This window comes from Choloepus didactylus, chromosome 13, assembly GCF_015220235.1.
Source record: "Choloepus didactylus isolate mChoDid1 chromosome 13, mChoDid1.pri, whole genome shotgun sequence".
Classification (NCBI taxonomy): domain Eukaryota; kingdom Metazoa; phylum Chordata; class Mammalia; order Pilosa; family Megalonychidae; genus Choloepus; species Choloepus didactylus.
Genome location: NC_051319.1, coordinates 52447021 through 52468168, shown reverse-complemented (window position 1 = coordinate 52468168; position 21148 = coordinate 52447021). Strand labels below are relative to the sequence as shown.

General features: G+C 35.5%; 1 protein-coding gene across 9 annotated transcripts in view; it reads right to left on the bottom strand.

Annotated features, from left to right (window-relative positions):
* Positions 1-21148, bottom strand: part of APC (APC regulator of WNT signaling pathway) — a 206889-nt gene that overhangs the window by 95248 nt on the left and 90493 nt on the right. For all 9 annotated transcript variants that reach the window (XM_037802249.1, XM_037802247.1, XM_037802252.1 and 6 more), the window contains exons 3-4: positions 2320-2404; positions 1028-1229 (exon numbers count right to left, since the gene is read on the bottom strand). In XM_037802249.1, coding sequence (XP_037658177.1) covers positions 1028-1229; positions 2320-2404 — 287 coding nt within the window. The remainder of the gene's footprint in view (positions 1-1027; positions 1230-2319; positions 2405-21148) is intronic.

Sequence of the window (21148 nt, the reverse complement as noted above, 5' to 3'; positions counted from 1 at the left end):
AGAGATGGAAGACTGAAGGCCCTAGACACCTACCTATTTTTTCAGAGTAGTGTTTCCTATACTGGTCTCAAGACATGAAACACACACTCATGTAAACTTAAGAGATGGAAAGAAAGTTTAACATCACTTCTGGTCCAGAAGATCACCCTTATTTTTTTTTAATGGATACACCTAAATCCTAGAAAAGAGTAAAAGGTATTTTTTTGCCTCTCACTGAGATATGCTGGGCATTTTCCATACATTAATATCCGATTTTTACAATGCCACAAGGTAGAACCATATCCCTATTTCACAAAAGAAAAAGACAAAAATTTTATGGCTTGCCCAAGCTAATAGGGCTAATATGTGATATTTTTACATTCTAACATTTCTTGAGTGTCTGATAGACTTATTAGGAATATAGAGATAATAAGGTATTATTCTTGCATTAAGAAATTAATAATCTTCTGGGGGACATAAACACTTGACAAAATTCTTGATAAGGATCAACATTCTGACATTTGTAGTGAGAAAATTTTAACTACAGGAAAAAAAAAAGATTTAATACACAAGCTATTAAGAACCAGAACTCATTCCATATGTCAAGCAATATTTTTTAGACACTGAAATTGATAAATTAAGGAACTGTCACTTGTAATGTGCTTGCCATAATGGAAAAAACTGCCTTAAACTGGATCTAGTAGTAAGTGAATTTAGTTGAAAAGACAACTAGAAATCCAATGACAAATTAGTTACATATTTTAGACAGATATAAATATTGTGATCACATGTATTATTTAACGTACAGAGCATCTGAAGTAATTTTAATTGACAAAGTAGACGTCTAGAATTCCAAGAAATTGTCTCCTTTACATTTTTGGATATAATATAATGCAAGAACAATCAGTAACATGTTATCTTTGAGTTAGTAAATGCAAAGTGCTCTTTGCATTATAATATATATCTTATATTACAAAATGAAAAAAAAATAACAGCAACAATCTGGAGCATACAAATTAGTGTTTAGTGTATAATGAACAAAAGTTACCTCTCTTTCTCAAGTTCTTCTAAATATCCGGTACTCTCTCTGCTTCCATTTACAAACCCTCTTCTTGGAAATGAACCCATAGGAACAGGACTGCACTCTCCTGAACGACTTGATACAGATCCTTCCCGGCTTCCATAAGAACGGAGGGACATTTTTGACCGTAGTTTTACTCCAGGGAAATTACTGCTATCTAAGTTAAGTTCTAAGTAAAACAGAGACAAGTTTTTATATAAAATTGCTTTAAGTAGTCTAAAATATTCCTAACACTATTATACTGCTTTAAAAGTAAAATCTTAGGTTCCTATTTTAGCTCTCAACTTTAATTATATATAATAGAAAAAAATATACATTATATATATATTATATAAAGCCTGAAGAAGTACCAAATTATAACAAATACTGAACAGCAAATTTATGCACAGAACAGAAGAAATCCTTATCACAAATGTTGACGCTAAGAGAAATACACTGGCCTCTAGTTCTAGGTAAATGTAAAGGTAGGAGGGAGCTCTAAGTGAGAGAGTCCTCAAAAAATCAGAAAAAGGCTGAGCCTCAGCGAGGGTGGCTCTCTGATGGCTTGCAAAAGGACAACATATTGAATACTAGAACATAGATGCTATGAAAGGGTGCACTTCTTGTTTCAGAAGGCTACAACTTGTTTCTAACAGAGGAAGCCACAAATGTATACAAACGAATAAATAATTATTTAAAATCAGAATGTTTAAACTTTCACTCCAAAGTCAGCTTGGACCAGGGGGAAAGTAAGGATATTCAAAGAAAATTAGATAAAATGTTCTTAGACTCTCTCTAAATAATAATAGTTTGGAACCAAAAGGCAATTTTTGTGCCTAGCTTTAACTATTAAGCCCTTTCCCTGTATTGACATTGGAATTTTCAAGCTTATAATGAGCTTCTATAAGTGAGAAAATAAAATATTTCCATCCAGGATGGATCAGAGAAGGATACTACTTACTCAAATGAGACATTGCTCAGTCTGTGGCATAGAGTATTAAGGTCTATTTAGTGATTGGCAGAATAGAAATTAGCTTTAAAAAGAGCTGAAAATTATCAAGGAAGGGATCTAGAATAGTTTATTCAAAGCCAGCTAAATGTTTGAAGGAATGACAAACTTTCTACATATTTGTATTTTAACAATTACATCCTATCAGGAAGGCTGATATACCAAGAAAACTGATACAACTCTCAAATCATGAGAAGCTGTACTTGGATCTACACACGTAAACTGAACAATCTGAGCTTAAATAACTTTAAATCATCTTTTTAAAACCTACCTTTAAGACGCTCTAATACATCCATCTGTCCAGAAGAAGCCATAGCTTCATCTTCAATACTTCCTTGTAGCTGTTTAAGTACTTCCTGTAAAAAAGAACACTATATATTAAACATGATAAAATTCCAAATGATTTCTTGAAGACATGATTCTAATTTCTTGACATTTAAGTGTGTTGGGGGGGGGTGTCTTTAAGATCAATCTGAAAACATTCTCTAAGCTGTAAAGCATTCTACCTATTACCTATTACAAATTATGAACAAATCACACCAAAAAAAGCGGTATTCTGTGATAATGGTTATTATGTGGAGCCTCAGTGCTAGATTCTCTAGAGAATAATCTAAAATATCTCTAACTTTTAGAATAATATAACTGGTGGATTATTTCCACTTTTCAGATAAACTAACTTAGACTCACAGACTTGCCCAGTCCACAGAAGTTAGTTATGTATTAAAATCCAGGTCTCTTAAGCTTGCATCGATACGACCATGAAAAACACCAAACACATAACAATATAATCCACTGTTTTATTTAACAAATTAATAAATACTCAAATTTTCTACACCAAATTTAAGCATACTTCACTTATGTACTGATTTACATTCAGCAGATATTCCAATGACCATATGCTCACTGCTTCCTGAATTTTGGTGCCATTATCTCTTTTTCCATTTAAGTCCTTTATTTTCTTTTCCATCTAAGTCTGTCGTTTTTGTGTTTTTGTTTTTGTTTTTCATTTTATTTTGAAATAAATTCAAACTTACAGGAACAGTTGCAAAAACAATATAAACCCCATACACAGAACTCCAGCATACCACAACCCCCCTCCACCGATACCCCAATCCACCAACTTTAACATGCTGTCACATCGCTATTTCTTTCCCACCCTCCCTCCCTCCCTATCATCCATCATCTATTGCTCTGTCTTCTGACCGTATGAGAGCTAGCCGCACACATCCTTGAACAAACATTATAATTCACATATACACTTCCCATGAACAAGAACATTCTTTTATGCAATCCCATTAAGCACAGCTAAGAAGTACAAGAGATTCAACAATGATACAAAGCTTACATTCTATATTTCCTTTTCCTTATGTCTCAACTGTGTCCCTTTGAGTCTCCTGTCCTCCATCCTCCGATCCCATCCAGGTTCATCCTTGGCATTCAATTGTCATCTATTTAGACTGTCTTTTTTATTTTTTTTATTTTTTTCAATTGTGGGAACGTATATACAGCCTAAATCTTCCCATTCCACCCCCTCCCTAGCATTCCATTAGTGGGATTAATCACATTTAGAATGTTGTAATGCTCTTTCCCACCATCCATTACTAGAAATTTCCGTTCACCTCAAACAGCAACCCTACACTCATTTCTTAACTCCCCACTGCCCCTCCCCCACTTCTCACGACCCATACTCTACCCTTCATCTCTATGGACATATTCTCTGACACTTTCTTTGTGTTTACCGTGAAGCTTAAATTTAACCTCTTAAATCTATAACAATCTTGTTTTTCTTTGATACCAACTTAACTTCAATAGGACACTTAAATTATGTATTCCTATACTCCTCTATTCCCTCACCTTTATGTAGTTCTTGTCAATGTATTTTACATTGAGTCCAAAACCACTGCTTTATCATTACAGTTTATGTATTTTAGATCCTGTAGGAAGTAAACAGTGGAGTTACAAATAAAAAATACAGTAGTATTGGTATTTATATTGACCATGTGATCTTTACTGAAAATCTTTATTTCTTCATGTAGTTTCAGTCAATTGTTTAGTGTCCCTTCCTCTCAGCCTACTCAATTCCCTTTAGCATTTCTTATAGGACTGATCTACCAGTGATGAAGTCCCTCAGCTTTTGATTATCCAGGAATGTTTTCAACTCCCCCTCATTTTTACCCTCCAGGTGTTTGTGAATTTTCTAAGTCTCTGATGGTTACTGACTTCTGTTTGTATTCCACTGTGGTCAGAGAATGTGCTTCGAATAAATTCAATTTTTTTTTACAATTTATTGAGGCTTGTTTTATGTCCCAGCATATGGTCTATTCTGGAGAAAGATCCATGGTCTATAGAGAAGAATGTGTGTCCTGGTGATTTGGGATGTAACGTTCTATATATGTTAAATTTCTTTCTCTCTCTCTCTCCTTTCTTTGTTTCTCTGTCAGTAGGGCTCCCTTTAGTATCTGAAGTAGGGCAGGTCTTTTATTAGCAGAATCTCTCAGCATTTGTTTGTCTGTGAAAAATTTAAGCTCTCCCTCAAATTTGAAGGAGAGTTTTGCTGGATAAAGTATTCTTGGTTGGAAATTTTTCTCTCTCAGAATTTTAAATATGTCATGCCACTGCCTTCTCGCCTCCATGGTGGCCGCTGAGTAGTCACTACTTAGTCTTATGTTGTTTCCTTTGTATGTGGTGAATTGCTTTTCTCTTGCTGCTTTCAGAACTTGCTCCTTCTCTTCAGTATTTGAAAGTCTGATTAGAATACGTCTTGGAATGGGTTTATTTGGATTTATTCTATTTGGAGTTCACTGGGCATTTATGCTTTGTGTATTTATATTGTGTTAGAAGGTTTGGGATGTTTTCCCCAACAATTTCTTTGAATACTCTTTCTAGACCTTTACCCTTCTCTTCCCCTTCTGGGACACCAATGATTCTTAAATTCAGATGTTTTATTTTATCTATCATATTCCTGAGATCCATTTCAATTTTTTAACTTTTTTTCCCTATTCTTTCTTTCATTCCTTTGTTTTCTGTTCTGTGGTCCTTGAGGATGCTGAGTCATTGTTCAACTTCCTCTAATCTTGTATTATGAGTATCCAGTGTCTTATTAATTTGGCCAACAGTTTCTTTTATTTCCATAAGATCTTCCATTTTTTAATTTACTCTTGCAATTTCTTCTTTATGCTCTTCTAGGGTCTTCTTTATGTCCTTTATATCCTGTGCCATGCTCTTCTTCATGTCCTTTATATCCTGTGCCATGCTCTCAATGTTTTAGTTCTTTGATTAACTGCGCCAAGTACTGTCTCTCTTCTGATCTTTTGGGTGTTTGGGTTTGGGTTCTCCATATCATCTGGTTTTATTATATGCTTTAAGATTTTCTGTTGTTTTTGGCCTCTTGGCATTTGCTTTACTTGATAGGGTTCTTTCCGGATATAAAAAATATCAATCTCTAATTTGTCAGATCTACAGCTCAGTGGCATAGACTTTCTCTAACTAACCAGCAGATGGCGTCCATGAGTCACCTATTCCCTCAAGTCACTTCTCCCGAAGTTTGTCTTTGTGGTGTGTGGGGATCTGATTCTTGTGGAGTACATTTGGTGCACTAAGTTTGGGTATGTTGGTGGTGCTGTCTGTTCTGAATGTGGGGCTTATGTCTGAACGATTAAGCAGGCAGGGCAGCTTTAATAATCAAACCTCCTAGGTGTTTCCAGAGATTTAAGGCTTTTGCAAGAGTCCAAGCCTTCACCTCACTCCCACCACAGATCATCTCTGCCGCTGACCCACAAGTCCCTGCCACTGGCGTAGGGTCCCTGGGATTTCTGAGAGGGTCCCCCTTCTCAGCCGTGCTCTTCCAGGACCCCAGCCGAGGGAAGCCTATGCCACATCACAAGTGCGCTCCAGCCCTCAAGGGAAGCCCTGGGCCGCCAGGCCGTGCAGGGGCATTCCCAGCCTGCTGTAAAGATGGTTGAATGGGGCATGTTAATTTCCCCCTCTTCGCACAGCTCTGCCTTCCCAGCCTCGGGACAATTAGCTGTGGGTGCACTAAAGGCCACTGTCCATGGCCGATATTGTGGCGTGTGTGCGGTGCTACCAAGGGTCCCAGCGTAACTCCCCGTTACGCTGGGACCCTTGGTGCGGCTCTGGGCTACGGGTCTGGTTCCAGTCAGGAGTGTCCCCAGCCCACCGAGGAGATGGTTGCAAGGGGTGCAGTTTCTTTCTCCTTTTGGCTCCCCTCTGCTCCCCTGGCACCGAGACAATCAGCAGCACGTGTGGGAAGTGCTATCCTCCACGTCAGACAACGAGGCGTTGGGACAGCCCACTCCTGCCGTGCTTCACTGTGCGGTTCTCACTGTTGTGTCTGCAGTCAGTCCCAGGTTTTTTTTTTAAAAAAAGAACTAGTTCATCTCCAAACGCCAACCCATGGCTTCCCCACACCGCAGTACAGCCACTGGACTTTCAGCTGGCTCACTCACTTGTTAAAGAATGCAGCCTCCTGGTTTTTACCAAATGCACGGTCCCTGTGGATTTAGCAGACCTTGTCCAATGGGGCATCGCTGGAACTGGTGTTCTCGGTCACTTTCTGGCTTTTATCTAGTATTTTTCACAGAGGTGTTTTTTTGCCCTGTCTTACCTAGCCGCCATCTTGGGTTCTCTAAGTCTCTCTTTTGATAAAAACTTTTCTCAAAGTACACGTTAGAAACTAACTTTCTGGCAAAAACAAAACAAAACAGTTTTTCTGTCCTTACATTTGTGAGCTTTGGCTTTTACTACATATTCCTTAATACTAATTTATACTCATTTCCATATTCTGAAGCATTCCATTGTAGCTCCTAGCATAGTCCTTTCTTTGGCCAATTAGGTTTCTAAATGCAAGAATTGAACATTTCTAATCTTGTAAGTATGTGCAGTGTTCCCCACTAGGAAAAGTGATCCATAAATGGTTTAAAAGGAAATCTGTCAGAAAGTGAGTAAATGCAGTGAAGACAACTTGACTTGTTAACCCTGACAGTCAAGGCACATTATAAGCATTAAAAAAAGTATCCCCAACTTAATAACAAGATCTTAGGGTCTGGCCCTCAAAGAGAAGACCATGTTGGATATTGAAAGGTTTGGCTAAGTAGATGTGGGAACATGAAGATTACTGGTATTCACATTTAGAATATTATGTCCAGAATATATTATGTCTGTGGGATAGAAAACAAATTTGCACAGGGATGCCTCCCTTGATGAATGTGGAATACCCCAAAATGTCTACTATAAACTTCAGGACACCCTCTCTTTCATAAAGTTTGAAAACCATCACTGTAGGCTACCTGTGATTTTTCAAGATTGAATTTTTCCACCCATTGCTAGAGCTCATAGTCCTTCAATGATCCTTTAATTTTATCCTGACTTCTTATACTCCTGACTCCCACAGTTCAACAACTACCAATTATTGAACAAGTAACTTCTCTAATCCTAACCTCACTTGCAAACTTCAGACATACTTCCCCAATTGACCAATAGATGCTTTACCTCTGGGTGATAAGCACTTCATACCTAAATGTCTAGAACTGAATTGTCATTTTATGCCTGTTGTTTGCTTTCTATTCTCTCAGTTAAATGATACTAACTTTACCTTTCTCCTCCAGGCTCAAATTCGTGGAGTCATCTTTAGCCACCACCCCTTTCATATCTATAGTTATCAAATCCTGTTGATTCCACTTCTATTATGTTTCATACAGCCGCTTCTTTTATATTACTACTGTCATTATCCCAGTTCAAACTCTTATAAAACCTACCTAAACTATTAAATAATCTCCTAAATGTTCTAGCTTATATTAAGCTGTCAGAGTAATCCTTTAAAACCACTGCTCTGACCAGGTCTCTTTATACAAGATTCTTTTCCAAAGCCTACAGTGGTGGTTCTCAAATTTTAGCATGCACAAAAATCACCTGAAGAGCTTGTTAAAACAGAGACTGATGATTAAGTAAGTCCGGGGTGGGAGCCAAGAATCTGCATTTTGAACAAATTTCTGGGTAATGCTGATGCTGAAAATGGAGTCATCACAATGGTATTCTATGGAGGTTGGCATTATAAAATTTTTTTTGTTTATATTTTGTTTCCTAATTTTTAAACAATGTGTATTACAAAATAACTATTTTTTAAAAAGACATAAAACATTTTATCATAATAGAAAAAAATCCTTGGCATATCAGGACATACACCTAATTTTTAAGAAACTAATAGCTCATTAACGATCTTTAAAAAATTATAAACAAACAAAAATTAAAATAACACCAAAAAAAAAATAAAAAGGCTACGTAAACTTGGATGACCAACAGTAAAGTGAAACCAAGGCATTAGCCATACAGTGGAATACTATGCAGCTATAAAAATATTATAAAATATTTAATGACATGAAAAGATGACAATATATTAAGCTTAAAAAGGAAGCTATAAAATATGATCTATTTAAATGCATGCTTACACAGAATGTGCAAACAGAAATAAACATACATTAAACTGTTATCAAAGGTTACACCAGAGAGATGTCATTATTACATTACTTTAAATGGGTGATACTGATAGCTCTTTTTTTAATCATATTTTTATTGTGTAATATAACAGATAAAATAGAAGTGATAACTTTTCAAGTGCAATTTAACAAGTAAAGAGCAAATTTCAAAGAATATTATGTGTTACAGTTCCACAGTTTCAGTTGTTTCCTTATTGCGAAATATAACATATACGCACAAAGGTAATAACTTTCAAAGTAAGATTTAACAAGTAATTATACAGGAAATTCCTAAAAATGTTGTGTTGGAGTACCATAATTTCAGTTATTTCCTGATTGTGAAATATAACATATATACAAAAAGGTGATAACTTTCGAATTACAATTTAACAAGTAGATAGCTCCCTTTTTGTTTGTTCAAATTTCCTAATTTTTAAAAACGGTAAATATGCACAACTTGTAATAAAGAGTTATTTTAAAAACTTTCTGTATATATTATTAGATATCTACTGATAAAAGCTATAACCATAGAAGCCAATAAAATTATTGCAATTTAGGGTTCAAAAAATTTTTTAAGACTTTCAAAGTAGTTACCTTGGAAAGCTACTAATTTACTCCAATGATGTGTTTCCATAAATTATTTTTGTAAATTCTTTGAGTTATGGACCCCACAGTCAAGACAACCTCATCCAGTATATAGCAGCTTAGAGCTATGTACCCTGGAAAACATGTTCTTAATCTTAATACATTCCTGTGGGTGTGAACCCATTGTAAACAGGACCCTCTGATGGGGTTACTTCAGTTAATCTGTGGCCCAAATAAATCAGGATGGGTCTTAATCCTATTACTGGAACCCTTATTAAGCAGAATGGAATTCAGATACATAGAAAAAAAGCCATGGAAAAGAAGTTGATGTGAACGGAACCCATAGAAGACACAAGAAGCCAACATGTGCACTCCCATGTGACAGAAAGGCCAAGGACCAAGGATTGCTGGCAGCAGCCTTAGAACACCACAATTTTCTGGGAGAAAGCATTGCCTTGATGACACCTTGATTTTGGATTTCTCCTCGCCTCAAAACCATGAGCCAATATTTTCCTGTTGTTTAAGCCAATGCATTGCATGGTGTTTGTTTTAGCAGCCAGGGAACTAAATCACAGTATGACCCAGATTCTCACTACTTCACTGTGAATAATTTTTGGCTATTCCTTAATGCAAATTATAACCTCAAATGTTGTTTTCACTGAGGTACAACATACACAAAGTGCACTCATCTTATGTACTCAACAAATTTTTACACCTATGTAAGCACCACCCAGGTGAACACAGAACATTTCCAGCACCACTGAAGCTCCTTCTTTTCTCTCAGCAATCAATATTTACTCCCCAGAGGTAAACACTATTCTTTACAAATTATTGGACATGTTCTTAAACTTCATGTAAATGGAATCATACTATACATAGTCTTTGTTTCTTTAATGCAATTTTGAAATATATTCACACAACAATAATCCATTCAAAGAATACAATTAATGGTTCACAGTATTATCATATAGTTGTGCATTCATCACCACAATCATTTTGGAACATTTTCGTTACTTAAAAAAAAATGAAAATAAAAATAAAAAAGAACACCCAAAATATCCCATTCCCCTTACCCCCCTTTTATTCATTCATTCATTCATTCATTTTTGTATTTATTTTATTACTTATCTGCCCACACACTGGATAGAGGAAGTGGCAGTCACAAGTTTTTCACAATCAAACGGTCACCCCATAAAAAGTATATACTTATAAAACCATCACCAAGAATCAAGGTATTTCCTTCTATGTATTCTATTACACTCGAAACTAAAAAGGATTATCTATATAACACATAAGAATAACCTCCAGAATGACTCTTGACTCTATTTGAAATCTCGTAGCCACTGGAACTTTATTTTGTTCCATTTCTTTACCCTTGTTGGTCAAGAAAGCAGTCTCAATTCCATGATGGCAGGGGCAGGCTCATCCCTGGGAGTCATGTCCCACATGGCTGGGGAGGGTAGTGAGTTTATCTGTAGAGTTAACTGAGAGAGAGAGGTCACATCTGAGCAACAAAAGTGGTTCTCCAGGAGTGACTCCTAGGCATACTTAAAAGTAGGCTTAGCTTCTCCTTTGCATGAGTGAGTTTCATAAGGGTAAGCCCCAAGATCAAGTGCTTGGCTTATTAAATTGGGAGTTCCTAATGCTTGTGAGAATATCTGGAGTTCCCCAGGTGGGGATGTTTAATATTTCCACATTTTTCCTCAGTCCCTCAAGGGGACTTTACAAATAATTTTTTACTTTCTGCCTGAAATACTCTGGAATTTATTGGGGCATTATATGAACCTGTACAGAATAACGGGATCTCATTTCCTATTCTAGGTTCCACCATACACAGAATTTTGGGCCTCACATTTTTTAGTTCAACATAGTATCCATGAGATTCATCCACACTGTCTCATGCATCCATTCATTATTTTTCAATGCTGTGAAGTAGTCTACTATATGAATACACCCAATTTACTTACTGTTTCTCCTCTCAATGGGTTGTTTTTAGTTTGGGAGCTATTATGAAAGATTTTGCTGTGGACATATGCACTGACTTCTCTTAAGCACATATCTTGGAGCTGAATAGGGTATAACTTTAAAGGAAAATGATGAACAGTTTGCCAAAGTGGTTGTACCATTTTATGTTTCTACTAGCAATGTATAATTGTTCCAGCACTCCGCAGTCTTGCCAACTTTTGGTTGTTCAAATATTAGTCATCCGAGGAATGAAATGATATTTGCATTTTCCTGATGAATGATGAGGAACACCTTTTTATGTACTTATTGGCCATTTACCCTCCCCTGTGATTATCTTTTCAAGTCCTTCTTGGTGCATATTTTAAAAATTGGACTGTCTTTCTGACACTGGTTTGGAGGAATTCTTTATATACAATATTCTGAATCAAGTTCTTCATCACAACTTGTATTGCAAATAGTTTCTCCCTTTTCCTTTTCTTAATGAAATCTTTCGATAAACACAGATTTTAATTTATGTTTATCTTTTGATAAACATAGATTTTAATTTTGATGAAGTCTATTTTACCATTTGTTTCTTTTATGTTTAGTCCTTTATAGGTCTCAAGAAATCTTGCCTACTCGAAGGTCACAAAACTTGCTCTTATGTTTTCTTCCAGCAACAAAATGGGGTCTTCTGATGAGAAAAAGTTCTTAATTTAATGAAGTGCAATTTATCAAAAACTTTTCCCTTTTATGGTTAGTGCTTGTGGTATTCTGTTTAAGAAATTTTTATTGACCGTCTTCCCTATGTTTTCTTCCCTAAGTTCTACTGCCTGTCTTTCACATTTAGGTCTACAATCCATCTCAAAATAATTTTTTCATGTGATTCAAAGTAGGGCTCTGGGTTCTTTTTTCATACAGATATCCAATTGTCCCCAGTTATTTACTGAACAGACCATTCTTTCCTGGTTTGCAGGGATGCCTTAATCATAAATCAGGTGACTGTATGTGTGTGGGTATATTTCTGGACTCTGTTCTTTTAGTCCATTAGTCCAATTATCACACTGTCTTAATAACTTTACATCAAGTAGGATATATTAATTTTCTGCCAGAATCTCTTCAGCTATTGCTTTTGACCCATTCTCTCCCACTATCCCCTTTTTAAAGAAATTTATTTTTAATTGTGATAAAATATACATAACATAAAAATCATTTAACCATTTTAAGTAGACAATTCTTTGATGGTAAATACACTAACAATACTCTATAACTTTCACCACTCTTTATTTCTAGACAATTATCATTATTCCAAACCAAAACTCATGCTAACTTTGCAATATCTCCCCATTCTTCCTTGCCCACCACCCCTGATAATCACTATTCTGTTCTCTGTCTCTACAAATTTGCTTACTCTTAAGTATTTCATATAAAAGAAATCATAAAATATTTGTCCTTTAATGTCTTGCTTATTTCATTCAACATGATGTCTTCAAGGTTCATCCATATTGCCACATGTATCAGAACATCATTCCTTTTTATGGCTGAATAATATCCCATTGTACATATATACCACATTTTGTTTATCCATTCATATACACCTTTTGTTTATACATTCATTAGTTGATAGACACTTGGGATGCTTCATCTATTCGCAATTGTCAATAATGCCACATCAGTATGTAAATATCTGTTTGAGTTTTTGCTTTCAACTCTTTGGGGTATATACCTAGGAGTGGAATTGCCCAGAAATAAGGTATTCTATACATAATTTTCTGACAAACTGACAAAATGTCCTTCACAGTGGCTATACCATTTTAAATTCCCACCAATGAACAAATATTCCAATTTTCCCACATCCTCTCCAATACTTAATATTTTCCATTTTTTTTTAAATAGTAGCCATTCTAGTTGATGTGAATGGTTTCTTATTGAGGTTCTGATTTGCATTTCCCTAATGGCTAACGATGTTGAGCATCTTTTCATATATTTATTGGCCATTTGAGTATCTTCTTAGGAGAAATGTCTATTAAAATCTTTGGCCCACTTTTAAATTGGTCATTTGTGTTTTTGTTGTTGAGTTGTGGGAGATCTTTATATATACTAGACATTAAGCCTTTATTAGATATATAGTGTCCGAATATTTTCTCCATTTTGTAGGCTGTCTTTTTATTTCTTGATAATGTTCTTTGAGTACAAATTTTTTTAATTTTTTTTTTAATTAGAAAAGTTTAAAGTTTACAGAAAGATGATGCAGGATATACAAAGTTCTCTTATACCCCCCCCCATTCTAACATTTTGTATTACTGTGGTGTCTCTATTACAATTGTTTAAAGAATATTATTAGAATTATACAATTAACTATAGTCCTTATTTTACATTAGGGTTCACTGTCTTATATAGTGCTACAGTTTTTTTTTTTAATATTTTTAATCTAGTAACATACATACAACCTAATAATTCCCCTTTTAACCACATTCAAATATATAATTCAGTGCTTGTGCTGGTTTGGATGTATTATGTCCCCCAAAACACCATATCTTCGATGCAGTCTTCTGTGGGGAGGAAACATATTGGTGTTGATTGGGTTGGAGACTTTTGATTGGATGTTTCCGTGGAGATGTGATCACTCAACTGTAGGCGAGATCTTTCATTGGATAATTTCCATGGAGGTGTGACCCCGCTCATTTAGCATGGGCCCTGATTAGTTTACTGGAGCACTATATAAGTTCAGACAGAAGGAGCAAGCTTGCTACAGTCAAAGAGGGACACTTCCAAGAATGCACAGGAGCTGAGAGAGGAGCTGCAGATAAGAGACAGTTTGAAGACGGCTGTTCAAAGCAGACTTTTGCTCCGGAGAAGCTAACAGAGGAAAAACGCCCCAAAAGCAACTAAGAGTAACATTTTTGAGGAACTGCAGCCTAGAGAGGAACATCTTGGGAGAAAGCCATTTTGCAACCAGAACTCTGGAGCAGATGCCAGCTACGAGCCTTCCCAGCTAACAGAGGTTTTCCAGACACCACTGGCCATCCTACAGCGAAGGTACCCGATTATTGACGACTTACCTTGGACACTTTATGGCCTTAAGGCTGTAACTCTGTAACGAAATAAACCTCCTTTATAAAAGCCAATCCATTTCTCGTGTTTTGCATTCTGGCAGCATTAGCAAACTAGAACAGTGCTGTTAATTATACTCACAATGTATGTGTTACCATCACCACTATCCATTACCAGAAATTTTCCATCACCCCAAAAAGAAATTTTGTACCAATTAAGCATTAACTCCCCCATTCCCTATCCTCAACCTGGCCTGTGGTAACCTGGATTCTAGTTTCTGGCAATAAATTTGCTTATTCTAATTATTTCTTATCAATGAGCACATACCATATTTGTTCCTTTGTGCAGGGCTTATTTCACTAAGTATTGACATTTTTACATTAGTAAGTCTCCTAATCCATAAATACGGAATGCCTTTTCATTTGTTTAAGTCTTAATTTCTTTCAGCAATGTTTCGTAGTTTCAGTTGTGTAAGTCAGCTCCTTGGCTAAATTTATGTCTAGGTATTTTAATCTTTTAGATGCTATTGTAAATGGAACTGTTTTCTTGATATCCTTTCAGTGTTCATTATCGGTGTACAGAACTCCAAGTGACTTCTGTGTGTTTACTTTGTGCCCTGAAACTTTGCTGAATTCATTTTTTAAAATTCAGTTTTATTGAGATATATTCACATACCATAAAATCATCCATGGTATACAATCAACTATTCACAGTACCATCATATAATTGTGCATTCATCACCCCAATCCATTTTTGAACATTTTCTTTACACCATAAAGAATAAAAATAAGAATGAAAAACAAAAGTAAAAAAGAACATCCAAATCCTCCCCCCATCCCACCCCAATCTTCATTTAGTCCTTGTCCCCATTTTTGTACTCATCCACCCATATACTGGGTAAAGGGAGTGTGATTCACAAGGTTTTCACCATCATACTGCTATCCCTTGTAAGCTACACAGTTATACATCTGTCTTCAAGAATCAAGGCCACTGGGTTGGAGTTTGGTAGTTTCAGGTATTTACTTCTAACTATTCCAATTCACTAAAACCTAGAAAGAGATATCTATATAGTACATTAGAATGCCCACCAGCATGACCTCTCGACTCCATCTGAAATCTCTCAGCCATTGAAACTTCATTTTGTTTCATTCCGCTTCCCCCTTTTGGTCAAGAAGACGTTCTTAATCCCACGATGCGAGGACCAGGTTCATCCCTGGGAGTCATATCCTGTGTTGCCAGGGAGATTTACACCCTTGGGAATCAGGTCCCATGTAGGGGTGCTGAATTCATTTTTAATTCTAGGGGATTTCTTGTGGATTCTTTGGAACTTTCTATATACAGGATCATCTGTGAATAGGGATAATTTCACTGCTTCCTTTCCAATTCAGATGGCTTTTATTTCTTTTTCTAGCCTGATTGCTTTGGTTAGAACTTATAGTACAATGTTGAATAAGTGATGACAGCACCACATCCTTGTCTTGTTCCTGATGTTAAGGGGAAAGCTTTCAGTCTTTCACCATTGAGTATAGCTGGTGGTATTTCATAAATGCCTTTATCATGTTGAGAAAGTGTCCTTTTATTCCTTATTTTTTTTCTGAGTGTTTTTATCATGAAAGGATGCTGGATTTTACCAAATGCCGCCCCCCTCCCCCCTTTTTTAATCAATGAATATGATTATGTGGGTTTTTTTCTTTATTCTATTAATGTGGTGTATTACATTAACTGATTTTCTTACATCGAACCATTCTTTCATTCCTGGAATAAATCTGACTTGGTCCCAGTACATAATTCTTTTAATGTGCTGGTGGATTTGTTTCCCAGTATTTTCTTGAGGCTCTTTGCATCTATATTCATAAGGGATACTGATCTGTAATTTTCTTTTTTGTGTGTGCTGTCTTTATCTGGCTTTGGTATCAGGGTAATGCTGGTTTCATAGAATGAGTTAGGAAGTAATCACTCCTCTTCTATTTTTTGGAAGAGTCTGAGGAGGACTGTTATTAAATCTTTAAATGTGTGGTAGAAATTATCAGTGAAATCATGTGGTCCTGGATTTTTCTTCTTGGATGGTTTTCAATTATTAATTCAATTTCTTTACTTGTTATATGTCTCTGTTGAGATTTTCTACCTCTTCCTGCATCAGATTAAGTAATTTGTATGTTTCAAGGAATTTTCCATTTCACCCAGGTTTTCTAATTTGTTGGCATATAATTGTTCATAGTACCTGTTGGGGATGGAATCATGTCCCCCACAAAAGGCATGTTCAGGTCGTAATCCCTGGTCCTGTGGGCCTGAAACCATTAGTAAATAGGACCTTTGAAGATGTTATTAGTTAAGGTATGCCCAAACAGAATGAGGGTGTGCCTCAATCTAATAAGGCTAAAGTCCTTATAAGTAAGGGAAATTGCACATAGAAAGAAAAGCCATAGAGAGCAGAGTTGGAAGTCAACAGAACCTGGAAGGGAAAGAAGACACTGCCATGTGCATTGCCATGTAACAGAAAAGCTAAGGAACCCAAAGCTTTGCCAGAAGATACTTACCCCAGGAGAAGATACTTACCTCTTTTAGCCTCCGAAAGCATGAACCAATAAATTTCTGTTAAGCCAACCCATTGTATCGTATCTGTTTTAGCATACAGAAAACTAAAACAGTACCTTCTTATAATTCTTTTTATCTCCGTAAGGTCAGTAGAAATGTTTCCACTTTCATTCCTGATTTAAGTTATTGGTGTTCTCTCTCTCTTTTTTCTTTGTCAGTCTGGCTGAAGTTTTGTTGATTTTATCAGTTTTTTTTAAAAAAAACAACTTTTGGTTTTACTGATTATCCCTATAATTTTTCTATTTTCTTATTTCATTTACCTCTGCTCTAATCTTTACTATTTCCTTTCTTCTAATAACTTTGGGGATTAGTTCACTCTTCTTGATCTAATTTCTTTAGGTGTGAAGTTATGTTATTGATTTGTGATCTTTTTTTTTTTTTTAATGCAGGCATTTAGAGCTATCAATTTCTCTCTGAGCACTGCCTTCACTGCATCCCATAAGTTTTGGTATGTTGGGTTTTCATTTTCATTTGTCTCAAGATATTTCCTAATTTCCCTTGCAATTTCTTCTTCGACCCAATGGCTATTTAATAGCGTATTGTTTAATTTCCACATATTTGTAAACTTTCCAGTTTTCCTTCTGTTATTGATTTCTAGCTTTATTCCACTGTGGTCTGAGAAAATACTTTCTATGATTTCAGTATTTTTAAATTTATTAAAATTTTATTTGTGGCCTACCATATGGGCTGTCATGGAAAATGTTCTATATGTACTTGAGAAGAATGTGTATTCTGCTGTTGTTGGGTGAAGTGTTCTACATATGTCCATTAGATCTAATTGGTTAATAGTGTTATTCAAGTCCTTTATTTCCTTACTGATCTTCTGTCGAGATGTTCTGACAATTATGGAAAGTGGTATACGACGTCTCCAATTATTATTATAGAACTGTTTCTCCCTTCAGTTCTGTCAATTTTTGCTTCTTGTATTTTGGGGCTCTGTTGTGAGGCGCATATATGTTTATAATCATTATGTATTTTTTCTGGATTGAACATTTTATCAATATATAATATCCATCTTTGTACTTATTATCTTTTATTACTTGAAGTTTATTTACGTGGTTGACAATAGCGCCAGTCCTTTCCCTCCCTTTTTGAGACTTAAAATACACAAAAATACACAGGCATGCAGAATTGACTGTGTCCCACATAACCCTCATGTGCTGCTGTTTCCATTTTTTTCTCTCACTGTGCTTCAGTTTGGATATTTTCTATTGACCTTTCTTTAAGATCACTAATTCTGTCTTCTACTGTAATTCAACCAGCTGTCAAGTCAACCCAGTGAGTAAATATCAGAGATATACCTCTGTTCTAGAATGTCTATTTGATTCTATTTTTGCTTAGATTCCAATTCTCTGTTGAAATTTTCCATCTTTTCATACATTTTGTCTACATGTTCTCTTTTTCCCTAAGATATTTATAATAATTTTTACTAACTTCAACATCTGTATCATCTGTGGGTCTACTTCTATTGTCTATTTGTTCTCTTGATTATTAGTACTTTTCCTGTTTCTTTGCATTTCCTCTAACTTTTGACTCTATGCCATTAAAATAAACATAAGAACAAGAGAGAGTTAAGATGATGGCATTTTCCATTACAGAAAGTTTGCCCTTTCCACTACTGGGGTCCAATCTTCTCTATCCAATCAGGAACTGAAAGTGAGTTGGGGCCTGGTTGAGGTTTAAGTTAAATTCACATGTGGTTTGTCCCAGTTCTTGAGTGTGTCCTTCCCAGGCTTTAGATTGAAAATATAGCATGTCTTCATCTCACTAGCTCTTACCTTCCTGCTCTATACAGCTTCAAAATCCTGCATTGCCCTTGAAAGGAAAAGTAGCCACATGTTTGACAAGATCTCTTCTCTCTAGTAGATCTTTGTCTCCCAAGTATTTCAAGAATGCAGGATATTTTACTGTGCCTTTCCAGCTCATCTTTGTTTCCCTTTAGTAAAACTTCACATCCAAGCACAGAGATTGTAGGGGATTTCATTCTGCCTTTCCAGTCTATCCCTAGTCTACTTCACCACAGTAAGACTCAATGTCCAATAGGGAAAACTGGCAAAGCAATGGAAATAGCTCCTCTAAATACAAATACTTCCCATTTGAAGTATGTCTGTCAAGACCTCCAATGGTTTCTTCCCCCAATGCTGAATATCATTTTGTACCCATAATCAACAAATATCCCCATGGAAGAAAATTGTCAGTGATCTTAGTTCATCTAGAAAGGGCTCTTTCCTCCTGCAAATTTTAGTTAATACAGTCCTTGATGTACCCACAGTTCTCAATTATCTTTAAAAATAAGATACTTGTAAGTTATCCAGTGTTTTCTCATTCCTGGAGTGGGACTGATTACCTGGGGCTACCTACTACATTCAACCTAGAAGCAGAAGTCCTCTATTTCAAAAAGTTTTTAAAGAAAGTATGACACAACTCCAAAGCACTTTCATATATGTTTCCCAACATGTATTCCAAAAATGTTTCAAAACACGCTTTGCAAAATGGCATCCTTTTAAATTAATATATGATTTTGAAGGAGACAACATTCTGTCACTTGTATTTGTAAGTGCTGAAAGCATGTTTTTAAAAAAGTTAATTTCTTATTTTACATTAATACACATCTTTTTAAAAATACTTAAGACTTTAGAAACATTAGAGAATTATCTATTAAAGATGAAACTGTGCTGTGGTATATCAGTGAAAAGAAAATATTTATCAATGAGCAATTGTGTCATTTTAGAGCAGCTGCCACTTAACTCACTTCTATTTTTCTTAACACATCATAGTTATATATAAAACGGTAGATAATTTATACCTGATTTTCAGATAAAAAGTCCCTTTTCAGATAGTGTTAGGTTCTTTTCATAACCAGATACAAGTACACTTGAAAATTAATTCTTAAAAATTAACTATGAAATGTGTTGATCTTAATTTTTATTTCTCATATTTCCTTTTCTTAGATCCTGAGAAGAAAAGATACTTTACATGTGTATAGTTCCATAGTTTACAGAGCAATTTATAAATATTTAATTTTTTAAAATACAACAAAAATATAAATGCCCCATTAATAATTTGCCTCAAGACAATTTTTCCTATACCATGCCATTCCCAGTTTAAATGCTTCATATCTCTATATCATCATATTAAACTGTTGCTAATCTCAACATTTTAAAGTCAATTAAGTTGAGTTCTAGTCATGGAATAAAAATATAATACACAACTGTTCTAATGTTTACTTACAAATACTTACAATTTATGTGACTGCATGTCATCTAAAACCCCATGCAGTCTCTTTAATGTTTCCTTGTTAGGTTTTTATTACAGGAAATTTTAAACATATACATAAGAATAGAGACTATTATAACAAATACCCATGTATTCTCACACCAAACTTCAGCAGTTATCAACTGATGCTCAATCTTATTTCATCTACCCCACACCAACTTCCTTCAATCCCTCCCCAGATTATTTTGAAAACAAATCTCAGACATTTGTAAATATTTTCGTACATACAGCTAAATAGGGATTCTTTCTAACACAACCACAATACCATCATTATACATAAAAATTAACATTTCCCTAATATCCTAATATTTAAGAATATCCTTAATAGCCTCAAAAATAGTGTTCACACATCCCTGACTGTAACATATACAAAACATAGTTTCATTTTTTTTTTAAGAACAATCTCATGCAATCAACAGCAAAACAGTATTCTCTTTTGCCACTAGATGGTACTATTGCATAAATTTCAGACATACATAGTTTTTAAAAAATAACCTTTTTGGGGGTAAATAGGTCAATTATAAGGAACATGATTCAAGATTACATAATGTAGAGTGCAGCTGTGAGTGACGTTTTTAAGAGGAGCAAGCTTGCTAGAGAGGAACATCCCAGGAGAAAGCCATTTTGAAACCAGAACTTTGGAGCAGACGCCAGCCATGTGCCTTCCCAGCTAAGAGAGGTTTTCTGGACGCCATTGGCCATCTCCAGTGAAGGTACCCGATTGCTGATGTGTTACCTTGGACGTTTTGTGGCCTTAAGACTGTAACTGTGTAGTGAAATAAACCCCCATTTTATAAAAGCCTATCCATCTCTGGTGTTTTGCATTCTGCAGCATTAGCAAACTAAAACAGATTTTGGTACCAGGAGTGGGGTGCTTTTGCTGCTGTGTTTGCAAATACCAAACATGTTGGAACGGCTTTTCAAATGGATAAGGGGAAGACTCTGGAAGAGTTGTGAGGAGCTTGATAGAAAAGGCCAAAACTGCTTTAAAGAGACTGTGGAAATATGGACTCTAAAGATACTTCTGATGAGGCCTTGAACAGAAATGATGAATATGTTGTTGTAAACTGGAAGAAAGGTGATCCTTGTTTTAAAGTGGCAGAGAATTTGGCAAAATTGAGTCCTAGAGTCAGAAGGAAGAATCTGGAAGCAACA